Source organism: Vulpes lagopus, chromosome 1, assembly GCF_018345385.1.
Source record: "Vulpes lagopus strain Blue_001 chromosome 1, ASM1834538v1, whole genome shotgun sequence".
Lineage (NCBI taxonomy): Eukaryota > Metazoa > Chordata > Mammalia > Carnivora > Canidae > Vulpes > Vulpes lagopus.
Genome location: NC_054824.1, coordinates 6778052 through 6804076, shown reverse-complemented (window position 1 = coordinate 6804076; position 26025 = coordinate 6778052). Strand labels below are relative to the sequence as shown.

The window sequence follows — 26025 nt, the reverse complement described above, 5'->3', positions numbered from 1 at the left end:
CTCCACATCACTGGCCATCAGGGAAATACAAATCAGAACCACAATGAGATACCCCCTGACATCAGTGAGAATGGTGAAAATTAACAAGCCAGTAAACAACAAATGTTGGAGAGGATGTGGAGAAGGGGGAACCCTCTTCCACTGTTGGTGGGAATGCAAAATGGTACAGTCACTCAGGAAAACCATGTGGAGGTTCCTCAAAAAGTTAAAAATAGAGCTATGCTACAATCCAGCAATTGCACTACTGGGTATTTATCCCAAAGATACAGATGTAGTGAAGCACTGGTACACCTGCACCCCAGTGTTCATAGCAGCAAGGTCCAAATAGCCAAATGGTGGAAGGAGCCAGGATGTCCTTTGACAGATGAATGGATAAAGAAGATGTGGTAAAAAAAAAAAAAAGAAAGAAAGAAAAGAAAAAGATGTGGTCTGTATATACAATGGAATATTCCTCAGCCATCAGAAAGGATCAGAAAGGACGAATACCCATCATTTCCTTTGACGTGGATGGAACTGGAGGGTATGATGCTGAGTGAAGTAAGTCAATTGGAGGACAGTCATCATATGGTTTCACTCATACAGGGAATATAAGAAATAGTGAAAGGGATTATAAGGGAAAGCAGGGGAGCTGAGTGGGAAAAATTAGAGAGGAAGACAAACCATGAGAGACTCCTAACTCTCAGAAACAAAGGGTTGAAGAAGGGGAGGTGGGTGGGGGGATAGCCTGACTGGGTGATGGCCACTGTGGAGGCACTTGATGGGATGAGCACTGGGTGTTATACTATATGTTGGCAAATGGAACTTCAGTAAAAACAAATGGGAAAAAAAAATGATGTGCCTAAATGTGGTTATCTTTGTATGTATTCTGTTTGGGTTTTTTAATTTATTATTATTAATATTGAATCTGTCAGTTAATATTTTTTGTCAAATTTGGTACTTTTTTAGCCATTATCCTTCAAATAATTATTCTTAGCTGACCTCCCTCTTCTCTCCTTCTGTAACACCATTTGAATGTAAGACCACAGGTCACCAAGACTGTTTACTGATTGCTTCAGTTTTTTGTTTTTTAATAGACTTTATTCATTTAGAGCAGTATTAAGCTTAAAATTGAGCAGATAGTAAAGAGAGTTCTCATATACCTCCTGCTCCCTCACAGTTGTCCCTATTATTAACTACATTGCATTAGTGTGGTGATAAATACCATTACAAAACAGTGTATAGATGTGAAAATATATGTATAGCTTTCCTATTCTCCAGTTTCTCTATATGCTTTATTCCTCTGATAGCTGCTTTTGAATGTTATATTTAACATATTTAGAGGATAAGATAAAGTGTGGTTTCAGTCACCATACAGGTAACAGTTTATTTAATACAGGTTTCACGGATGATGTTTTCCTTAGTAGAAATGTTATATAAACATGCATCGAAGAATTTATTCCATTTATGCTAATATAGCTCATCTTTTTGTACATTGTTTGTGTATGTATGTATATATGTATGTATGTATGTATGTTGTATATTGTGTTCTTTAAAAGTATTTGATTTTCTTGTTTTTTACTCATAAGCACCTAAAGTATATACATGTATATACGTGTTTCTTATGACAGATTTATTATGCTTTAATTCTCAGAAACTGTATTGTTCTTGAGCCGTTGGCATCACTTGCCAAATTCGGATTTTGTTTTTATCCTTTCCAGGCCCAGCTTCAAAGGGAAAAAGAACAAGATCATATGAAGCTGCAAGCAAAACTTGAAAAGCTTGATGTCTTAGAAAAAGAATGTTTTAAGCTTACAACAACTCAGAAAACTGCTGAGGTAAGGTTTCACTTATTTCTTTGAAGTGATGATACCAGGAATAAATCTTTAGTGTTAAGCATTATTGGCCCTATATGTGAATATACAGTAAATCTGATTTGTAAAACTTTTTTAACAGCCCTTAGTAATCCAGATATGAATTTCTGCCCATGGAGATAAAAAGCTAATGTACTCTGTCGTGGCATGAATGAGCTTGCCTTTGATGTAAAATGGTAATGTTGGCTCCTTCTAAAATGACAGAACATTTTCATTTGTCAGATAATTTGCCTAAAGGATATCCAAAAGATTGTCTTTCACCACTTACAGTTAAGTCTATCCTTGATCCCATCCTGAAATGCTCTCTTTTTTTTGCCACCCAAATTTTATCCATCTCATAGGACTTTCTGCAGGTCCTGCTTCCTATGTGAAGCCTTCCTTGAGTTCTCCAACACTGGGGGGGGGAGCTCTTCCTTTGTATAGTGCTGTCCTCATGTTCTGAGCCATACCAGGATAGAAGATGAAATACTTACATGTATAAGTATATACATGTTCTGAGTCAAATTGTATTATTGTTTTTTATTATATTATTTTGTTGTTTCATGTATGTTAACTGTTTCCTTAAGTACAATATAAGCTCTTAACAAGGAACAGATCTTATGTTTCTTTTTTTTTTTCCATATTTTTAAAAATTGAGATAAAATCGACACAAAATGTTATATTAGTTTCAGGTGTACAACATAATGATTTGATATTTGTATTTTCTGATATTTGTATATTTTACAAAATGATCACCACAGTTAAGTCTGGTTAATATTCATCACCATATCTTGTCACAAAATTCTTCTTCTTTTTTTAAGTTTTTATTTAAATTCCAGTTAGAGGGGGCTCCAGGGTCAGTCAGTTGAGCATCCAGCTCTTGGTTTCAGCTCAAGTCGTGATCTCATGGCCGTGCTATCAAGCTCTGTACTAATCTTGGCACTAAGTGGGAAGTCTGCTTGGAATTCTTTCTCTCTGTCTCTCTACCCCTCCTCCCACTCCTGCACTCTCTCTAAAATAAATCTTTTTAAAAAATAAATAAATTCTAACTAGTAAACATACAGTGTAATATTAGTTTCAGGTGTACAATATAGTGATTCAACAGTTCCATGCATCACCTAGTACTCATCACAGCAAAAGTACTCCTTAATTCCCAATACCTATTGAATAGCCCCCACCTCCCTCTGGTAACCATCAGTTTGTTCTCTACAGTTAAGAGTCTGTTTCTTGATTTGTCTTTCTCTCTTTTTTTCCCTTTGCTCTTTGTCTCTTAAATTCCATATATGAGTGAAACCATAATGGTATTTACCTTTCTCTGACTGACTTGTTTTACTTAGCATTATACTCTCTAGTGAAATTTCAGCTCTTTCTGCCTTGCAAAGTAAGGTTGGAAGTCACCCATCTACTTTTCTGTGTTGCGAAAATTCATTGCCACCTTTTCTCAGTTATCTTCTCTCCTAGTATATTTGTCCTTTGGTATTTAAAACTTTCTTATTCCATCCATGTTGTTGCAAGTGGCAAGATTTCATTCTTTTTTATGGCCAAGTAATAGTCCATATAAATATATATAAATACACATACATACACACACACACACACATCTCTTCTTTATCCATTCATCAGCTGATGGATACTTGAGTTGTTTCCATAATTTGGCTATTGTAGATAATGCTGCTATAAATGTCAAGGTGCATGGATAAAGATGTGGAATATATATACAATGGAGTATTAGCCATCAGAAAGAATGAATACCCACCATTTGCTTTGATGTGGATAGAACTGGAGGGTATTATGCTGAGTGAAATAAGTCAGTTGGAGGACCGTCATCATATGGTTTCACTCATATATAGAATATAAGAAATAGTGAAAGGGACTATAAGGGAAAGGAAGGAAACTGAGTGGGGAAACATTAGAGAGGAAGACAAACCATGACAGACTCCTTACTCTGAGAAACAAAAGGTTGAGGAAGGGGAGGTGGATGGGGAGATGGCCTGACTGGGTGACGGGCACTAAGGAGGCACTTGATGGGATGAGCACTGGGTGTTATACTATATGTTGACAAATTGAATTTAAATTAAAAAAAAAAAAGTCAAGGTGTATGTATCCTTCTGAATTATTGTTTTTGTATCCTTTGGGTAAATACCTAGTAGTGTGATTGCGGGATGGATCATAGGGTAGTTCTATTTTTAATTTTTTGAGGAACCTCCATACTCATTTCCACAGTGGCTGCACCAGTTTGCATTCCCACCAGCAGTGCACAAGGGTTCCCCTTTCTCCACATCCTCACTAACACCTGTTGTTTCTTATGTTGTTGATTTGAGCCATTTTGACAGGTGTGAGGTGATATCGAATGGTAGTTTTGATTTGTATATCCCTGATGATCAGTGATGTTGAGGATCTTTTCATGTGTCTTTTGGCCATCAGGATGTCTTCTTTGGAAAAATATTTATTTATGTCTTCTATCCATTTTTAAACTGGATTATTCATTTTTGGAGTGTTGGGTTTCGTAAGTTCTTTATATATTTTGGGTACTAACTCATTATCAGATATGTCATTTCCAAATATCTTCTATTCTGTAGTCTGACTTCTAGTTTTATTGACTGTTTCCTTTGCTTTGCAGAAGCTTTTTATTTTGCTGTAGTCCATATCTTATATTTCTAATATGTCTACCTATCCTTCCCTCCTCCAACAACTACACTCTTAGTAATATGCACACAGTAGACATTTGTTGAGATTTGTCTATGTTTTGTTTTGTTTTTTAAAGATTTATTTATTTATTTATTTATTTATTTATTTATTTATGTATTCATGAGAGAGAGAGGGAGAGAGAGAGGCAGAGACACATGCAGAGAGAGAAGCAGGCTCCATGTCGGGAGCCTGACCCAGGACTCAATCCCAGGACTCCAGGATCACACCCTGGGCCAAAAGCAGACACTGAACTGCTGAGCCACCCAGGGATCCCCAAGATTTTTCTATGTTTTGAATGAAACATTGAGACCCAAGACTATGATCATTTGACTTTCTAGACCTTTAGTACCCCCCAAAATTTCATCATTACAATTTTGTTGCTAGAAGTTAATAATGTGTTTGCAGATACAGTCTTTGCTTTCCCTTTATTTTTCTTATATGTAATAGCAAGAAAAGAAGCATAGGAAGAAAACCAAGAAAAATCATAGCATCTTTGCTATTTCTTTTTCTTACTTTCTGCTTTAATTTACTGAACTATTAAGAATCAAGACTCCAAAGACTATTTGGAAAAAGAATAAAGGCTATTTGGCTCTAGTTTTTATATAATAATCCCAGTTTTATTATATGGTCTCATTCATTTGGGGAATATAAATAATAGTGAAAGGGAATAGAGGGGAAGGGAGAAGAAATGGGTAGGAAATATCAGAAAGGGAGACAGAACTTGGAAGACTCCTAACTCTGGGAAACGAACTAGGGGTGGTAGAAGGGGAGGAGGGCAGGGGGTGGGGGTGACTGGGTGGCGGGCACTGAGGGGGGCACTTGACGGGATGAGCACTGGGTGTTATTCTGTATGTTGGTAAATTGAACACCAATAAAAAATAAATTTATTATTAAAAAAATAATAAAATAAAAATAATCCCAGTTTTTTTCATTCTTTTGCAGGACAAGATTAAACATTTAGAGGAAAAACTTAAGGAAGAAGAACATCAGCGTAAGCTATTTCAAGACAAAGCATCTGAAGTAAATAGAGAATTATGTCATTTGTCACAATAAACCACATATGTTTTATTATACTTTGTTTTCATTATCTGCAGCCTATATTTTAGACTATAATTTCTGCTTCCTAGCTTGTTAGTTTTGTCTCCTTTTACTATGATAATAAGATTCCCGGGATCCCTGGGTGGCGCAGCGGTTTAGCACCTGCCTTTGGCCCAGGGCGCGATCCTGGAGACCTGGGATCGAATCCCACATCAGGCTCCCGGTGCATGGAGCCTGCTTCTCCCTCTGCCTGTGTCTCTGCCTCTCTCTCTCTCTCTCACTGTGTGCCTATCATAAATAAATAAAAATTTTAAAAAAAATAAGATTCTCAATAAGTCAGTCAGTATATTTATATACTTGGATGCACTGCCAAGAGAGATCTTGTAGTCTTTTGAAATTCTGACATATATATATGAAATAATTCCTGATATAGATTGTTTTCAGCTTGATTGATATATATGTATTAAATAATGCATTCTCATAAACAAAATGGTTGCAATTACCAACAGACTTAGTAGATTTCACATACAAAAATAGTATTTGGGGTTTTCTTTTCTTCCTTAAGAAGCACTTCTTAAAAAGAGATTTTTGTTATTTTATTTTATTTTATTTATTTTATTTTATTTTTGATTTTTGTTATTTTAGAGAGAGAAAGAGAGAGCATGAGTTTGGGGAGGGAGAGGGAGAGGCAAATCTCGAGCAGACTCAGTGCTGAGCACAGAGCCTGACACAGGGCTCAGGCTTACAACCCTGAAATCATGACCTGAGCTGGACATTCAACTGACTGAGCCACTCAGGTGTCCCAAGCACTTTTGTCTTCATAAACTGAGACCTAATTTCTTATTATATTGTTTTTGAAGTAGCTTGTTAAAAATTATTTGTCTAAAAAAAATTAGTTGTATAAAGCTTTGTCTTTAATATTATAGCTTCAAACTGGACTTGAAATCAATAGAATTTTAATGTCTTCAGTAGCAAATCCAAAAAGCTCCAGGGAGAAGAAGAAATCTTTGAAGGTATGCAGAAACTTTATTCTTATTTACTAATGCTTATTTCTTTACTCTTTTAATATTTATGTCTATCCATTTCCAAAAAGAATTTGAAGATATTTATAATAAAAAGCATGCAATAATGCTATAAAATACAGAAAAAAACCTAAGTTGAGTGATGATGGTTTTAGGTTTGAGGTTAGAAAATTCCATAAAACCTAGGTTAAATAAAGTATCAGCAGTTGAGCACAAAATCTAGTTTTGATTTTACTTGACAACCAAAACAAAAGGGACTATATGACAGTCAGTATATTTGTGAAATAACAATAAGCATTCCAATTTTTCTAGAAATATAGACATTTTACTAGTACCAAACTCTTTTTTGCTATTTATGCAATTTTATTGCAAGAAAAATAAATAAGTTATCAGGAGAGCTATTAGTTGATCACTTGTCCACTGACAACTTGCATCATTTATTCAGTGCTAATTAAACAGTGTATTGGTAGATTAACTAATAGCTCCAAGCCGCCTAACAATATAAATTTAAATGAAAATTAAAAATATTTGAGACCCTGTTTTGGAATGCAGAGGGTATTTGACTTCCAGTTTCCAGTCTGTGTAGAATAAGAATATATCATTCCTTTATTAACATGTATAAAATACATCATAGTTTCTGTTCTGCTGATGCTATAAATTAATACCAATTTTCCAGTCATATCAGTCATGAGCATAAAGTATATCATGTAACTTCAGATCTCTCTCAGTGGAAAGCTTAAAAAAGAATGGGTACTTGAATAATGTTACTTCCTTTGATGTGACAACTGAGCATCCATCTCCCTTCCCCTCAGATGATTTCTTCGGCATGTTGGAACAGTGAGGAATGGTTTTGGTTTCATGGCCAAGTTAGAGTAAAGACACTGGCCACATAATACACATGCTCCATTTTTTAAAAAATTCTGAATCTTGGGGGTGCCTGGGTGGCTCAGTTGGTTGAGCATCGGACTCCATTTCACCTCAGGTCATGATCTCAGGGTCATGGAATTGAGCCCTGCGTCACGTTCAATGCTCAATGCAGTTTGCTTGACATTCTCTCCCTGTCTCCCTCAAAAGAAATAAAATAAAATATAAATAAATAAATACATTCTTTTTAAAAAATTCTGAATCTTAGGCAACTTTTCTTTTATAAATACTTTTTAGTTTCTAAAAGCAGTTATTGTCCAAAGCTGGAAGAACTTGTCTTTGTCAGATAAGCATGTAAATGAATGGAGGAAAATAAACAAAAAATAAAATCTAAAAATATGAAGCCTGATAAGGGAGCAGCTAGCAGCTGGATAAGAAAATCAAAAAAGGAAGGAATGGTAATTTAAATTTTATTCCAGCTATAATGCAGGTAATTCTGACTTTATAGTAGCATCATGTGACATACTTCTGAGTCCATTCCCAAGATACTCTATTACACTTATCTCTGTCTATTTCATAGACCCATGTAACCTTTGGCACTAGAGGATCACATAACAGTGAAAAAATGGATAAAAGAATTTTAGAAATAGTTAAAGCAGGAGATCATGATCTTAGAATATTGAGACAAATGCTACATTACTATTAATATTTGGCTGATAAATTCTTCTTTTAAATGTAACCTTAGTTGGTTTGAAAGAGTAGACTGTAGGAAAATGAATTGTCAAAAAGAATACACCACTTTGATATCATTAGGTTCCATAATTGTCACTTGCTAATGAAACATATAATCCCCAACGGGACTTGGAGAACATGTGCTAGAGGGTCATGGGCCAAATCACTAAGTTCCTTATTAATCCATTTCAGTGCCACAACCTGTGCTTTTTATCTGGCTCCTCACCTCAGTATGTGCCCAAAGGATGAGCCAAAACTTGATTATCCAAGCACAAGAAAGGATTGTCTCTTCGTCTCACACTAGCTCTGCCAGACACAGGCACAGAGGGATCAGGACCTCCTTCAAGCTGCCCCTAGAACTAAACTCATAGAAATAAATTCTGTAATACTTTATAAAAGAGCTACTAAATGACACAACATATGATAACAACACAATAGGTCCTAGAAGCAATTTTATGTAATTTAAGGTCACCAGACTGTATTTGTTAGAATGACAGTAGCATTTGTCTGTCAGTTCAGATTTTGGGAACACAGAAACTCCTTAGATCAAAAAAGTAGTAATTACTATTTAATTTGAAAAGTTAAATACTGGGCAGCCCGGGTGGCTCAGCGGTTTAGTGCCTGCCTTCAGCCCAGGGTGTGATCCTGGAGACCCAAGATCAGTCCCACATCAGGTTCCCTGCATGGAGCCTGCTTCTCCCTCTGCCTGTGTCTCTGCCTCTCTCTCTCTCTGGTCTCTCATGAATAAATAAATAAAATCTTTAAAAAAAAAAAGAAAAGAAAAGTTAAATACTATCAATAAATACAATGAAAAATCAATGACAACTCTGAAGATCAAAATAAATCCAAATCTAAGCAAGGCCTTTAAGAATTCATAAGTGGCATTGTTCTTAAGACAGAGAAGAAAAAAGATACCTGTATATCTTGCTACTTCTTCTAATAAAAAATGAAAATACTGGGCAGTCCCAGTGGCTCAGCGGTTTGGCGCCACCTTCAGCTCGGGGTGTGATCCTGGAGGCCCGGGATCGAGTCCCACATCGGGCTCCCTGCATGGAGCCTGCTTCTCCCTCTGCCTGTGTCTCTGCCTCTCTCTCTCTCTGTGTCTCTCATAAATAAATAAATAAAAATCTTTAAAAAAAAATTAAAATACTTATGTACTTATTTGGTCCAGATGGCTTTGCTATCAGTGATTAAACTGTAGTATATCCATAATGTGAAATACTACACAGAAATAAAAAGAATGTATTGATATTTACTGGATCCTATTGAAGGACATTTGGATTGTTTGCACTTTTTAACTATTACAAATAAAGCTGTCATGAACACTTATGTATAGGTTTTTGCATAAACATCGGTTTTCATTTTTCTGGAATAAATGTCCAGGAGTGTAATTGCTGGATCATATGATAAGTACATGTTTAGTTTTGCAAGAAACCTTATTTTTTAAAAAATTTCTTTTATTTAAATTCAGTTAGCCAATACATAGTACATCATTAGTTTCAGATGTAGTGTTCAATAATTCGTCAGTTGTGTGTAAGAAACTTTCAAGTTGGGGATCCCTGGGTGGCGCAGGGGTTTAGCGCCTGCCTTTGGCCCAGGGCGCGATCCTGGAGACCCAGGATCGAATCCCACGTCGGGCTCCCAGTGCATGGAGCCTGCTTCTCCCTCTGCCTGTGTCTCTGCCTCTCTCTCTCTGTGTGTGACTATCATAAATAAAATTAAAAAAAAAAAAAAGAAACTTTCAAGTTATTCTCCAAAGTTGCTATATAATTTTGTATTCCTACAAATAATACATAAGCAATCTGGCTTTTCCACATCTTTGCCAACATTTGGTGTGGTCACTATTCTTTATTTTGGTCATTCTGATAGCTGTATAGTGCTATATCATTGTAACTTGAATTTTCCTAATGGCTAATGATCTTGCAGATCTTTCTGTGTGTTTATTGCCATCCATATGACCTCGTCAGTGAAATGTCTATCCATATTTTTGCTTATTTTCTATTAGAATGTTTACTGTTGAGTTTTGAGACTTCTTCATATCATAAATGTCTTTTAAACAATTTTTTGTTTACTTTTTTCCTTTGTCAATATTTAGAAAACTAGATGTTTAAAGGAAGGACCACCTCAGCAAATTTATTCAAAGTCTGGATCACTGCCAATTGTGGCTAAAAAGGTGAGGGGGGGGAAAATGAAGATACTTGTTCAGACACACTCCTGCTTTGTTGTAAGTGCTATTTAAATGCCATGAGTCATTTGAAATTGTTCCTAGCTATTTCTTTTCCCCTAAAGTATTCCAGTGCCAGCCATTCTGTGAATACAAGTATGCAAAACCTCCTGCAAGTAACACAACATTATGGGCCACATACCCATCAGAAACTTACTGAGCCTCGATGTCTCTACAAGCCTACTAGAACAACTTCCCAGGCTAAAGCTGAACCTTCTGACTCAAAACATTCCATTTCTATTGGTGACAATTTGTCTGAACTTTTGATGGCAATGCAGGATGAGCTGGACCAAATGAATATGTAAGTATTTTTATTGTTTTTCAGAAGTAGCAAGCCATATAGTATCTTTTCTCTTCTCTGTCTTAAGAACAATGCCACTTATGAATTCTTAAAGGCCTTGCTTAGATTTGGATTTATTTTCATCTTCAGAGTTGACACTAATTTTTCATTGTATTTATTGTTAGTATTTAACTTTTTAAGTTAAATATGTAATTACTACTTTTTTGATCTAAGGAGTTTCTGTGTTCCCAAGATCTGAACTGATAGGCAAATACTACTATTACTCTAACAAATACGGTCTGGTGACTTTAAATTATAACTCACAAATGCTTTTAAAAGCAAGATTCTCCTTTTGTTTTTTTATAATCCTTTTAATTAAGTGAAATTTCATTAGACAAGTAGGAAAGCAATTCCTTGTTTTCAACTCTGACTGATCTGAATGATAAGTCTTAAAGCATCCATAGTAAATAAGATTCTGAGTGGTATACATATTTTAAGCCCCAAGTTTAAATATATATTCAATAAAAATTCCTGAAAATATGAGATTTGGGTAGCCAACTAGTTGAACTAAGACCTCTGTAGAAGGTATAACTGGTTCTCTTGACAGTATTCCTTTCTGTGGACTATCACCAAATCTAGAGACTTCTCAGGCAAATATTTCTATAGCTGCCGTTCTTCCCAAACACACTATATTAAGAATTCCAAAGTTGGAACTAAAGAGAGTCCTTTAATGCTTTTAGCTAAGGACATCAGAATATTTTATTACGTTTAGCTATGAACATCGAAAATTTAGACTTTAAAGTTCTTTAAGACCCTAAGTCTAAAAAAAAGACCCTAAGTCTAAGATATTTCTAAATTTATCTAACCCCAAATCATAAGAGCCTTTTATAGTTACCATAGATTTAACTAGATAACTCTACATAAAGAGACTATCTTTGAAAATTAATATTTAACTGACAAAAACTTATGATTGAACAGAATATTGTTTAATTATATCAAAGGCATATGGTATAAGCCATATCAGAGTTGATACTTGCTTTTCTTTCATAGGAAGCACGAGGAACTACTGAATCTACTGAATCAAATGAAGGAAACTGAAAGTCATTCAGTCTGTGAAGACCTAGAATGTGAACTAGAACATTTAGTCAAGAAAATGGAAGTTAAAGGAGAACAGATTTCCAAACTGATAAAGCATCAAGAAAATGTAAGAAGGCTTTAGTAAAAGATTTTAATAAAAAGATAATATATCTGTAGTCAGTGTTATATCTCTATATGATCTTTCAAATTTGAGGTCTGTATGTGTGGCTTAAAATTTTCAAATTTGAGGTCTGTATGTGTGAAAAGATGACAGGAGTCCCTTAAGCCTGTTATAAAGCCATCTGTCCATTGGAATAACATCGCCTTCTACATAACTCTCCAAGATAATCTAAAGTAAGAGGAACAAGAAAGTGTAGTTATGTATTCATAAATGGCTGTGGGAAAATTTTGAGGTAAACTAAATTTGGTTGCCCTTTTAAACATTCTTTCCCTTTATCTCTCCCACCCCTAATGCCTTAATGAAGCCCCTTACGCTGACAGGTCTCTACTTCAGTATCATACATAAACCTGGCTCCTCAAGCAGTACTCTAATGCTAAAACCACTGTTTCTCCTTTCCAGAACAATTAATAGTGTATTCCATTCCCTGGGGACCTGTGCTTAGCTAGCTATAATGTGGTAGTAAGGGGGACTCTCTCCTTGTATGTGAATTCTTGATAACTATAAGAATGACATAACAATTTTAATATTTTAACAGAAAATCAAGGAATATTACAATATTTGTCCCAAGACATTGATTCCATAGGTTGGATTATTAGCACTATTACCCTGCTGGAGCAGAAGGCAGAGAAAGTCTTTCCAGGAACCTTCAAATCACATCACGTAGTTATCTGCCTGTGGAATAATCGACATTCATATAAATTGGTGATATGCTAACCTCACTATAAAGCCTTCCCTACTTTTATAGGAAAGTAATAAAGGATTCAGAATTTTACTGCTTTTATTCTTCTAATACCAATAAAGAGAAAAAGAGGAAATGACACTTTTGAAACAAATATTTTCACTTTACTGGTTTTTAAGGCTCTAGTAAGTCAATTTTTTTAATATGATTATGTTAGGGTGAAGATTATTTAATTAATACACTTTCTTAGAATTGTATAGGAGAAATTTTAAGGGAGTGGAAAAATAGCCATATTTTTAATGCACATAAATCGTATTTTGAAAAATATTATTTATTTTCTATAATAGCTGTAGCAGTATAAATTTTCAAGCATTTTGTCATGATAAATTTAATCTCCAATTAAAATGGCTGTGGACAAATACCAGATTCTTAGACAGTGTCTGGATCAGTTCTATAAATTGGGCCTGTACATAAGTGAAATACAGTAAGTAATGGACTAGGCTTGGCAGAAATGGATTTCAGCTAGTTGATAGGTTTTATTTTGTTTAATTCTGTCTACCGAACTGTTACCAGATACTACTGAATGACACTTTTTTCTTGTACTGGCATTCAGTAGTACTTTAAATTCAGAAATACTTTTAAGTAAGTATATATATATATATATATGTATATATATATATATACACACACACACATTTGACTTTATAAATTCAGTACTCATTCCTAGCACCAAATCTTTGCTTTGCTGTTAATACCACTTGAAGGGTCCTTTTTTCCCCTTTTCTCCTCCTCCAGTTTTTACTCATTCCATATCCTTTATAAATCATCCTCACAGCTTTTCATTGAACTTCTCAGCCCATATTGATCTTGTCCTACTTTAGCCTTCTCAAATAAACACCTTTTGTCCTACTCAGAATTATCCCAGCCTGAATTATTCTCTAGTTATCCTGTGTATGCTTTTCCTTCACTAATAAAAGCAATAAGCTTTTTGAGAGAAAGGATTGTTTAATTCATGATACTTTTACCTAACTAGCACAGTGTTAGGTACTCAATAAATAAAGACCTAATGAACTTTTTAATTTCATGTAACCTTTATAACATCAATCCAGTCCATCTATTTTAGGGTATATTTTTAATATCTTTTTTAACTAAAATGTCAGATTTTTTTTTCTTTCCAGGTCCGTAAACTGCAGCAAAAAGTTCAACAGTCAAAGATGAGTGAAGCTTCAGGTATTCAGCGAGAAGATAACAACCTTAAAGGATCAAAGAACATAAAAAATAGTTCCAGGAAATGTTTGCTAACTAACTCTCTTCAGAAGAACAGCAACTTTCATCCAGTACAAGTCCATAATCTTCAAATGAAATTGAGAAGAGATGATATCATGTGGGAACAGTAACACAATAGTAAAACTGTCACCTTAAACGAACTCTGTCAGTGAGATCTTGAATTGTCTAAAGTGGTTTTAATTTAATATACCTTTATGAAATTTTGAATTATGCTTCTAGTCCCTATAAAGTGTCAAGTTGTAGTATTTTTAAATTAATGCCAAAGACCTCCTAAGAGTCACAAATAATAAATGACTACTTTTCTGTTTCCCATACTGACTGAAATACCTAATCTGTTCATGTTTTAGACACATTGTTCACTTTGCAGATCTCTTAAGCTAAGTCTAAGAAATGATACTGGATTGGTGATATATAAAATTAAGTTAAATCTGAGATACAAGTACCATTCCACATTTTCATTTAGTAGGCTTGTAACCTTAAAACCAATGTAAAATGAACACAGTGATATAAGGTCTTTTACCTTTCATGGTGCTTCCTCCCTACCTTATTTTAAAGCTATAAAATGTTTTTCTTTTTTGGAAATGGAAGAGTTCTCTAAAGAGGCCTTTAGCCCAAGTTTTTATGTAACAATCGCAAATAGGAACTTGTAATTTCTTAATTCTTAGATGACAGTAACTCAAGTGCAAAAACCTTTTTCTGCAATTCCTGTTTTCTTTTACAAATCCAGGGCTGCTTTTTAATACCAGTGATTTATCTTATTCCTTTGTAACTAAAACTTTTGGTGACTTTTAGGCTTCGCATTATATATGATCATCAGTATAAATGGAAAATGTAAATTTCCAGTACCCACTTAGGAAAAAGAACTTGAACACTTAATTACCTATCCGTAAAAATTCAGAGATATGATACATTTATATTTTTTTATATTTTTAAATCCATGGTATCAATCGATTTCTTTGGATATGTATGTTTATAGTAAATTTACACTTGTTGACCTATCTTTTAAGACACTTATGGAAACTAGTATGACTCCTTTGAACTTTTTTGGTCTTTCACTGAAATTCTTTGAGGCAACCAAAGAATTGAAGTCATCAGCTGAAGTAGAAATAGAAGACTGACCAAAAAGGCACAATAGAATGGAGGAACTCAGAAGCTAGGGCAGCAGTTTAAAGAAGTAGTGATTCCAAAGGGACAGAATTGGAGATACATTTATCTCCAGCTGAGGGGAATGCTCAAGCTATAGGTATGAAAGAATTTTCAGGGGAAGATCTGGGGGAGCTAGGAAAGACATAGGAAATTCCCTAACAGTATGTAGGAGAAAGGAGGTAATTGTGGAACTTCCAGGGAGGGAAAAGGAAAACTGTGATTCATTCTCATTGAGAGAAGAGGTATTATGTTAGAAGACCTTTCCAAACCTAAAGTGGGAAAATAACTGAAAATGGGCAGATGGATACTTGGAATTTTCCTTGAAAGTAACTTACAGAGCTGAAAGATTCTCTGTGGTTTAAATACTGCATGTGTCCTTCACCCACTCTTATTCCCTCTCCCTCTGCAGCTTCTTCAGCCCCAGAGATGTTCCACAGAGCACTTCATCTAAATTCATTTTCATCACTCTACCTACTTTTCAACTTTGCCTTTCCTCCTCAAGAATGTGAGTGCTGTAGTTTAACTTAGCAAAAACCTCACCAGGACCATAATGCAGCCCCATATCCTTCCTTTCCTTTGTTTTCTATGCACTTAAGAAAGTGGCTATCAATAATAAAGTCATTACCTACGAAAATGTATTGCTAAACAAAACCAAAGTCACTTTAGGAACACTTGAATATTTCAGTTAAGAATTGAGAATTTTCTTGGAAAAATCTGTGTAGTGTAGGAGAAAAACCATAAGACCTCAGAATTAAGAGACTTGGGTTTAAATTGTGACTCTACCTTTTAGTAGCTGGGATAATCAAATAACTTCAGAGCCTCCATTTCTTATTTGTACAGTAGGGATTATGTTGTTACCTAACTCACAGGGTTGTTGTGAGGAGTAAATGAAATAACATGTCAAAGCACACAGTAGAAGGGTTGGTTGGCACTGAGTAAAAATTCCATAAATGTTAACTTTTGACTGCTCTCCTCTAAAAGTTGTCAGAGAACCTGAGTTGGCATGGGTTAAATCCTGAAAACAAGAATCAAAATGTATTGGTATAATAAATGTATTACTTGGGTTTGGTGGGGTTTTTGTTTTTATTTTTATTTTGTTTTGCTTTGCTTTGCTTTGCTTTTGCTTTTGCCTATGTGTCTGGGAGGAAATGGTTTTGGCTTATTCCCTAGCTCAGATTTCTAGTTAGAGGGGTTAAAGAATATGGTCTTAACCATGGTGCCAAATTACGTAATCATACACAGCAACTTGGATTGGAAGGGTAACACTGGTTGTTGGGTAACATTTAGTATGGAGAGACACTAAAGAATTGTCTCTTGTTGCTCCATCACAGCTACTGAACTAAAAATGTGTCCTGCTTGCAGACTGCTGCTTGCCAGAGCCTTTGACTCCTCAGGGGGTGGAGCAAATGATTTCCTTCCTGGACAGGGGCAATCTGTGGTCAGTGTACAAGAGTTGCTGTAGCAACCCCACAACTGTGCCCTGCCTAGCAGAAACTCGGTAGGATATCATTGATTTTGTTCACTTAAGTGAAAATCAGGTTTGTTTGTTTTTTATTTAGTCTGAAATTGAATAAATGAAATTGGAACTTTCTAGTCAAGACAGGTCTCAACTTTGATGAAACTGTGAAACTAGAAAGTTTGAGTGCTTAAAACAGCAGGTATTGTAAATATTCTAATTCTGGAAATAGCAGTTGGAATCTTGAACTACCTGTACCTGTGTGGGTCATTAGCAACCTAGCCATTTTTATTAGGTTGTAGCTGAAGATAGAGGGTTGAAGGGAAATGTTCAGTTTTCAGCAGTATGAGATTAAAGGAGATACTTAAAATAGTGAGCTAGTGAATGGTGATGGTGTACTTAAAAGTTGTTTTTGAGATTTTTAGATAGCATTTTTACTTTAAAAATCCAATGTTAATTCTAAAGGAGTAGTCTTAATCTGTGATAAGAAAGCAAAAAATTAAATTAAAATTTTATCTGCAATGTTGTGAGAATCAAACTAAAGTAATAAAAGTAATAAAAGTCTGGTTATGCACAATGGAAGGAGTGCTCACTATGGCCAAAAATGTACCAGATGCCATTGTTGGTATAGAGTAAATAGTGGAACTCCTAATGGGGTTTCCTGGAACTCTATTCAGCTGTAGCTAAAGCTGTACATACTGAGAACATTTAATTGTATGTGAAGTTGAGATAAGTACAAGCTGACTCCCAGATGTATAACAAGACAACTCTCTCTGTGGCATAATGACATCTGTGAAGGAAAAAAAAAAAAAAAAAAAAAAAACCTCATGATAGGTGCCATGGCAGCTTTCAATTAAAATGAAGTAAGGGTAAATAAAAATAATACTGACTGTAATCAATGTAAAACTAAGTTTATTTCTTGGTAATTAAATGGATCTTACCAACACTTCAACCTTTTTCTTCATAATCTATATGCTTATTTTCATGTAACTTTCCTCCTTTAATTGCTTTTTATATTTTGTTATATAAGGCGAATTAGTCATAACAAAATTGTAGAGTTTGAAGTTTTAAAATATTGTCTAGGGTGGAGCTTGTTTTTAGTGTAGTTGTGAATCATTTAAAGAATAAGGTCGATTTTTTTTTCCTGGTGGGATTTTTGGGAGCACTCTCCCTATTGGTATAGAGTCACTGAATTCTCTTTTGCTGTAAGATCCTATTAGATACCATAGGTAATTATTAGAATTATAAATTAGCACATAATCCCAACCCAAAGAAATGTATTTTTTATTATATATGCATGGTCTATTGTATATCTCTGTGCTTTAACAGTTTCAGCAGAAAATAATAGAGAAGCAAATTGACCTCTAGTTACTTTATGTTCCAAGGCAGTTTTGTGACAATATAAGACTTGTTAATGACTGGTTCAGCAGTTTACAATGTTGAAAGACTGGATCCAATGTGGTTGGAGAAGGGACGTTGGGAATTATAAATTATCTGTCAAAAAAAATGGTAAGTTCTGTGAAATAATCAGCCTTCTAGAATAATCTTTAAAAATACAGGTGACGTTATCTATCGTACTCTCTGCCTAGATTTTCCTCCATAGATATTGCTTGTCTAGTTTACCCTCATTCTTCAGGTCTCAATTTACTGCGTCCTCCAGAAAGCCCTCTTTAAGTCTCCCCTTCATACCCCCCTCCTTAAATCTGGCTTCACTACCTCTTGTAGGCGTTTCTCCTACCTTTGAACTTAGTACACTTTCTTGTTATCATTTGTCTTTCCCATAGACTGAAAGCTCCCTAAGGGCAAGATCCTTTCTTGCTCACCACTGTAGCCCAGCACCTAACACAGTACCTAAGCCCTCTCCATAAATATTTGATAATTACATGTCATGAAACTGTGTTAGCCTTCTTTGGTAGTCTCATCAGGGTAAGCATATTGGGTCAGGTACTAGGCACCAGTTTAGTTGTGCTGCCATTTCATCTTTCAAGGATATCACTGGTTGAAATATGACAGTATTTTATTGTTTATCTGTGGGTAATGGCAAAAGGCACTCAGAATGATGCTTTCTTTGGTTTTATGATGTTAAGAAGAAGGGGTTAGAGAGCCAAGATGGTTCTTTATTTGTATATTGCTATGTTGGATTTGTTCAGTCAGCAATTATTGACTGTTCTCTAATCAAGTATTTGCTGCTCTCCAAGATACTATGCTAGATGCTGTGGGAGATTCAAAGCCGAATTATGCATAGATTCTCTCTTCAAGTTGCTTATACTCTGATAAGAGAAGACTATATAGAAATACAACAGAAGGAAAAAAATAGTAGGTGACATAGAAGGTAATAACCATCCCAGATAAGATGCTTAAATATTTGTCTACTAAATTTTTGTTCTTATCCGTAGATAGATAAAGTTGACCTATTTGTTTTTCTTCATTCTCTTTTTTGATGTATATAGCTGTCATTTGCTTTTTCACGTGGTGACAGTATTGGTCTAGGATTCCTAATTCTTGTTGATTGGAAGATATCAGGTCACTTAGCATAAATTTCAAACAAGTGTTGTCCACATAACCATGTATCAAGGCATGAATAGAAAAAAATGAGTATGAAACACCTAAGTAAAATGGGAATAGAGTAGAGAATGAGGAGGTTTAAAAAAATTAAGCAATAATGACAAACTAAAAGAGAAAAATAATTCTTCTACAGATAAGTTGTATTCTAGAAACCAGTTATTAACTTGCACAGAATTGTGCAAAGGTTACCACTCACTTTTCTTATGAATTTAAGCCACTCAATTTCCTCACACTTCAGCTTCCTCATTGGTTGGATCAAGTCAGTGATTTTCAAACTGTAGGTCATGTCCTATTAATGGATTGTGAAATCTATTTAGTGGGTCACTATGAACATTTTTTAAATGATAGCTTGAAAATATCAGGGTGCATCACACTTAGAGAAGGCAGTCAATGTTTTGTGAAACTCTGTTAATACTGGATTATAATTTAAAATGTAGTCCTAAATGTTATTTAGGGAAGAAAAAGTTGGCTCTTAATTAATGTTTAAAGGGAATGAGTTTGAAAGATATGGAGGAAAGAGATAGCCAGTTTAAAATAGGAATACTCCCAAATCCCCTATATGACTTATGGCAATCTGCTGTTTATCCCAGAAATACTATTACAAATCTGTTTTATTTATTTCACAGGTAGAAGTCCTATTTTAATACCGTTATGTTTCCTGCTCTATAGAATACTCTTTTCAAACACTAACCAGCCTGGGTTAGAGAAATGTTGCTTTTCTAATGTGGGCACAAATAAATATATTCAACATGAGTCCCTTAACATATTACCTCATTATTCCTCATCCATTGTTGCTGTCTAGTCACTGCCTCTGTGTGGAATCTAACCAAGCATGGGTCTCATGGTTAGGAAAACAAATTTGTTCTGCAGGTGCTTAAGACAGTTTTAAGATTCATAAACATAGGAGATTGGTGAGAGAAAAACTGTGTGTATGTCTTGAATCTGAAATGAGCAAAGACTTCTTGACAAACCTGAGCATCAACATTCAACAACACTAAGAAAATTAAAAACCTGATATACTACCAATGTGGCACTTCTTAAAATCATGTCATTTTACTAAGCACAAGACCTGCTAGAACACTTTTAAATGAGTGACCTTACCTGAAAAATAGCTTCATTAAAGAAAGTACCACTAAGAGGTTACATTTCTGTGACTTTTGATATCCTCCTCAGTGTATTTCTTTGTAGCCATATCAGCTCTCGATTATGGTCAGAATATAGGAAGAAGTGCCATAAGGAAGTGAACATTGGAATCATGTTCATTATAATGGGATTCTACCCGCTTGTAAAAGTTTATCCACTACAAATTATTAAAGTTGCTTAAATAAAGAAATCTTAGTCTTTATGAAAGGAGGATTGTAAAGTGACCAGACCTTCCAGCCATAGCTAAAATAATATACTCTTGACCTAATATTACTTAGCCTGATGAAGTAAATTTTAGGATAACTTCAGAAAAAACATTGGAAGGCATTTTTTGGCTAGTATTCTTTAAAGTTAATTGTACATTGACTTGTATTTCTTAGAAAAATCTATTACTGAACTAGTACAGAATGTGAATCATTTCTTGTCTGAAATAAAAGATTGATGTTTACAGGGCAGTTGTCCAGAATCTTCTTGCTGACCTGGAAAGTATTTCACTTCTCTTCACTGTAGGTCCTTTTAACTTTATAAATGTGTTATTTAAAACATAAATCATTTTGGTACACAGGAAACCCATTTAAAATTAGATTTAGAAACACTCCTGAGGATTCCATGGAGTATTTATGGCTTTATAGCTTATAATTTCTATCAAAAGAAAAATATGTGTATTACCTTAAAAATATCTTTTCAGAATAGCCAAATCTAAAATATGTAATACATATGAGAAAATAGTGCCATTAGTATCTTAACTATTAAATGCTTGAACACAACATAAAAAGCTTTATTATTTTTGTTTTCCCAAAAATAAACTAAGCTACAAATTTAAAGCTGGGAAATTAAGTACCAGAGTTAAAAGAAGTTATTTTCAAGTTCAGAATGCTTTAATCTCGAAAGTAGCCGGTATTTAAAAGACTTATTCTATGATTTTATGTATGTAACTTCTCTGATAAACTTGGAAGAACTTATATCAGTTATTATATACCTTGATTCTCTCTTATGGTATAATTTAAATGCTGGGCACCTAAGCTACATTTTCAGATAAGGTACTTTTCTTTTTGTTCTTTTACAGTATAGGTCTCAAGCAGATGGAGGGCTGTGCCTTAGGTATTTGGGTAGGATGTTTCCATGTGATTTCAAATTCTCAGAGCCACTTCTGAACATTCCTATGGATGTTCCACAGAAAGTAGAGTTTCTCTTAACCAGTCTGCTAAAATGCTATTGATTCAAACTACCACCTACTGAAATAAAACTTAAACCACTTAGAGACTAAAGCATTTAGAAAAGAGAAAGTTTATATGCAAAGAAGATCTGCAAGGGAATCAGGCTTCAGAACAACAGTCTTAACAAATTAAAAATATGACAAGCATTTAAAAGAAAAAAGCAAACCTACAAACTTATCAAGATCACCAAGTTTGCATTTAGTCTCTTTAGTGCACTTTTTTCACATAATTGCCACATCCCAAAAGGTCATCATATATCTTCAGGCATCAACATTTCCAAAATCAGGGATATAGTTGTTTTAATTAGAGAGTAACTTATAGGAAAGACTCAAGATTTCATTTACTTGAGGAGCAGGGACCAGACACTGCTGTTACTTTATCTTAGGGTTTCAAAGTGTGTTTGTAGGAATTCCCCAAGATCACCCTTCTGTTCAGTGATTCACTAAAAGGACACAGAGAACTTAGAAAAGCTGTTATACTCACAGTTATAGTTTATTATATAGCAAAAGGATACAGATTTATATAAGCAACTGAAAAGGGACATACGGCAAAGTCCAGGAAACACCAGGCATGAGCTTCCAGTCGTCCTCTTCCAGTGAAGTGATACAGACAGCACTTAATTCTCCTGGCAATCATGTGTGATGATATGCTTGCAATATTGCCAAGCCAGGAAGCTCCTCTGAGCCGTGATGTCTAGGTTTTTCACTGTAGACTGATCAACAAATATGGCTGACTGCCCATATGGCTGACCTTCAGTCTCCATCCCATCCCCTCTACTGGGCAAACTGGTACTGTATGACCAAAGGTCATGGTGGACCATAAGTCACATTGTTAGTATAGACTATCCGGTAGGCCCTCAGGCCCCTAGGTGAATGAAAACATTATCAGGCAGGATATTCCAAGGGCTTAGAGGTCATCTCCTAGGAGCTGTAAAGACCAAACCCTTTTTTGGAATGTGAAAGATTTACACAACCTAGGCATGCTGTGTTGACCCTTTACTGTACAGTGTTGTTTCATTTTATTTTCTGACTCTGGAATGTGATGTGCATTGTTTATGCATCTGGTTAAGGTGTAAATTTTGCTTCCAAATTTCCTTTTAAGCATGGCTTTGATCACATAAATTTGCCGAGCAATTTTATGATGGGGTATCATTACTGTGATAGTTTGTTTTACTTGGTCAGTTTTATTATATGAATGTGATAAAATGATGTTTAATGCACAGAGGCCCTCCTATAATCTAGTTAGTGAAACTAGAGACATGTGATGCTAAAATTTAGGGGTTAACTTGGGAGGTTTTATAGTCTTTAAGGTTATAATTGCTTTATGTGTAAGATACTGCTCTTAACTGTTCATACATCAAATCAGGAACCAAGAGCCATTCAGTTCATCTCAGTGGAGTTGCTTGTACCTTGTTGTTTAGTAATGGGCTTGCCATACTGAATTTAATTAGATTTAAGGCACAGCCACAGACACAAAAGCAATTTTTAAATTACTGTTTGGTAGGAAGGAGAACAGATTTTTTACTGAACTTATGCAAAATAGCTACCTGGCTACCAAAAGTAAGGAAACTTAGCATTTGTGTGATATTTAACCATTGTTACCATTTTGTGGTACACATTTATATGTCATTTTCTCCAGAACCATTATTTTTATATTTCCCTGACAATATATTACTGACAAATTATATTAAGAATTTTCAAAGAATTTTTTTCTGGAATTCCAAAGGGTCAGTTGGAACATAATACCTTTTTAAAGAATGTTTCTACTAGTTTATGTAAGTGTAGCCAATAGACAGTTCAAAATAAAGAAGAGAGGAATTTTTTCCTGTATGTCCGTTAGAAATAAAGCATTAACCATAATCAACTCATTTAGTCCTAGATAATTAATTCTTGTTTTTCTGATTTTGGGTGAAGCACTCAATTTCACCAAGTCATTTGCGTCTGGATTTAAAGAATCCTAGAAATCCTGACTCTATCTTTTGGTAGTCTGATGAGTATCTTTTTTGTCATGCTGTTATAAGTTTATACTGAAAAATCGGTTTCCATGAGTCTATGCCCTATAGAGTCAACAATTATGAGTGTAGTAAAAGTCTTTACTGAGGCTTTCATTCTTTTCATCTTTCTTCCAAAAGACTCAGTTTTTGCTCAATAGCTTATCATGAGGACTTCAGGCAAATATAAGAAAAAGACGTTTGGGCACTAAATACCTTTTTACTGCGTTTTGTTCAGAGTAAACATATACTCATGAATTTGTCAATTTAACAGAAAGAAAATCCAAATTCTAGTTTTACTCTTTGGGGGTCCCATCCATATTTTATAGAATAGGATTCACAAGTCTTTTTCTCCATTTTATGAATAATTTCATTTTTATCTAGCTAACTTTGTAAAATAAGTTAATACATTTTAATGCTTCTTTCAAATTCATTATTTGCAGATATTAAAAGCCAGGACAAAGTCAATTTTCCTTCATACCTTCTACAACCTATCGTATATCCTCAAATTTGGCTTTTAATGTTTTCTGTCACATTCTGGCACAATCAGACAATTTGAGTTTAAGACAAAATCAATCTTTTCCCATGATAGACAAGTTAAAATTTTACTTTGCATTTATAACTCTTGACAGATTCACAAACATTATTTTACATTTCTTTCAAAAAAGAACATGTAGGGCAGCCCCAGTGGCTTAGTGGTTTAGCGCCGCCTTCAGCCCAGGGTGTGATCCTGGAGACCCAGGATTGAGTCCCGCGTCGGGCTCCCTGCATGGAGCCTGCTTCTCCCTCTGCCTGTGTCTCTCTGCCTCTCTCTCTCTCTAATTAAATAAATAAATAAATCTTTAAAACAAAAACAAAAAAGAACATGTATACCAACATATCTCAGTTTTTCACATATATCTTTTCAACCTATTAAGTAATGGTCATTTACAATGTATAAAAACAAAAGGCAAGGGTATGTTAAAACTATGTTTGTTGACTGAGTATTTATTTTGTTCTCAACAAATGAGTTGCTTAGATATAATTTGTATCTAAAGATTATTAATTAAAGGAGTAACTCAATTTAATATTAGGAATTAAAAAAGTATAAATTAACAAACCAAAGTCTTGCATAAGTTAGAGTGGAATACTATTTTAATTCACATTGTGATTAAATCAGGAAAAAACATACAGCTGTTTTAAAACAGTATTATTAAACCAATCTAATTTGTCCAAGATTTCTTTTTGATTGGGTATATGATCACTTAAACTTTTCTATTTTTCATACTAAATATTTAGGAACTCTTCAAGTTTTATTTAAAGTACTAAGTTTTCTATTTTTCTCTTTCCTGCCAATTTGCATTTCATTACTTACCTTGTCGACTTGTAAACAAGGTTACTTTTGTGGTTATTTTCCAATCAGATTATAGATTGAGCTGGAAGCACAACTTTAGATGCATTAACACCTCATTTTTGGTCACCCGGCTCTTTCTCACATCTTTACCTGGCTCATTCATTTATTTATGCATTCCCATTTTCTTTTGAGAGAACAGAGTAAAAGTTATGCACCCAGAACTTTTTAGATATCTTGCAAAGACCATGAAGCTCTAGGTGAGTCAGGAAGCAGTCATTCTCATTCCATCACAAATTCAGATTTGTCGAATAGATGTATTCAACCAAAACCTTCCCTAAAGTCTCTACCCCCTTTTTTTAAGTCTCTACCCTTTGCTGTAAAACAAATTTCAAATTTTATTTTATCATGTATATTTTGTTCTCTTTCATGGTAAATTTATCTGTTGAAATTAGAAATCCCTATGTAGTGTGTTCGAAGGACAGCTTTTATGGCCCAATAATCTCTAATAGTGTCCCAAGGGACAAAGAAAGTTGGCTTCAGAGAAAGTTTATAATTGTAAATAAATAGACTATTGTAAAAAAAAAAAAAAAAAAAAAAAAAAAGCTATGGCTTCCTTTTTTGAGGAGGAAAGAAGGCTTTTTAAAAATACCCTAAAAGAACCAACAGCTTTGGTTTTATAACATTAGCTACAGATGGATCAAAGTAATCAAAGTACAAAAAAACTCTTTGGCTTATGGTTGTAGCTCAAGATCTCCAGTAGCTGCTCTTCACTCCAGTGGGCACAAAATATTTTTATCTTGATTTGAATCAGAGTGGCACACAACATGAAAAACAACATAGAGTTTCACCAATGGTAAGGCAGCAATAAAATAAATCAGTACTTGTAGGGAGTGATATGAGCAACTCTACAACCTACGAGTGAAACCAGTTATCAGTTTGACTAAATCAAGGTCTGAAAACCTAGAAGCCAAGAAAGATATATCTCAAATGACAAGAACTAACAGAATCCTCAAGACAAACATAAAATACAATCAAATACCTTGTCATTTGTTACCTCAGGCCGTTAAAAACTGTATTACCAACATTGCTGCCGCCAAAGGAGAAATAGTGGTTGTGTACAGATCAGAACCAGCATGAAAACCAGACTTAACTAGGACACGAAAACCAGTCATAAAAAGAAATAGAATCAATAGACTAAAACCCTGTTTCCACTGGAGATTCACCCTAAGACTGAAAAAAGCTATACCTCAAAGAGTCCTTGAGTTGCAGTTACT

At 34.6% G+C, this 26025-nt stretch overlaps 2 protein-coding genes and 1 pseudogene across 11 annotated transcripts in view; 2 read left to right on the top strand and 1 right to left on the bottom strand.

Moving 5' to 3' along the window:
- Nucleotides 1-14215, top strand: part of CEP57L1 (centrosomal protein 57 like 1) — a 78068-nt gene extending 63853 nt beyond the window's left edge. For all 4 annotated transcript variants that reach the window (XM_041753836.1, XM_041753847.1, XM_041753854.1 and 1 more), the window contains 7 exons: nt 1698-1814; nt 5460-5537; nt 6482-6568; nt 10269-10346; nt 10463-10698; nt 11728-11881; nt 13793-14215. In XM_041753836.1, the coding sequence (XP_041609770.1) occupies nt 1698-1814; nt 5460-5537; nt 6482-6568; nt 10269-10346; nt 10463-10698; nt 11728-11881; nt 13793-14011 (969 nt within the window). In that variant the 3' untranslated portion in view covers nt 14012-14215. The remainder of the gene's footprint in view (nt 1-1697; nt 1815-5459; nt 5538-6481; nt 6569-10268; nt 10347-10462; nt 10699-11727; nt 11882-13792) is intronic.
- Nucleotides 7944-8300, bottom strand: LOC121490165 (annotated as a pseudogene).
- A 2888-nt stretch (nt 14216-17103) lies between the features above and the next one.
- LOC121490128 overlaps nt 17104-26025 on the top strand; it is a 157840-nt gene continuing 148918 nt past the window's right edge. For all 7 annotated transcript variants that reach the window (XR_005987516.1, XM_041753824.1, XM_041753826.1 and 4 more), the window contains exon 1: nt 17104-18012. The gene's annotated coding sequence lies outside the window, so the exon portion shown is untranslated. The remainder of the gene's footprint in view (nt 18013-26025) is intronic.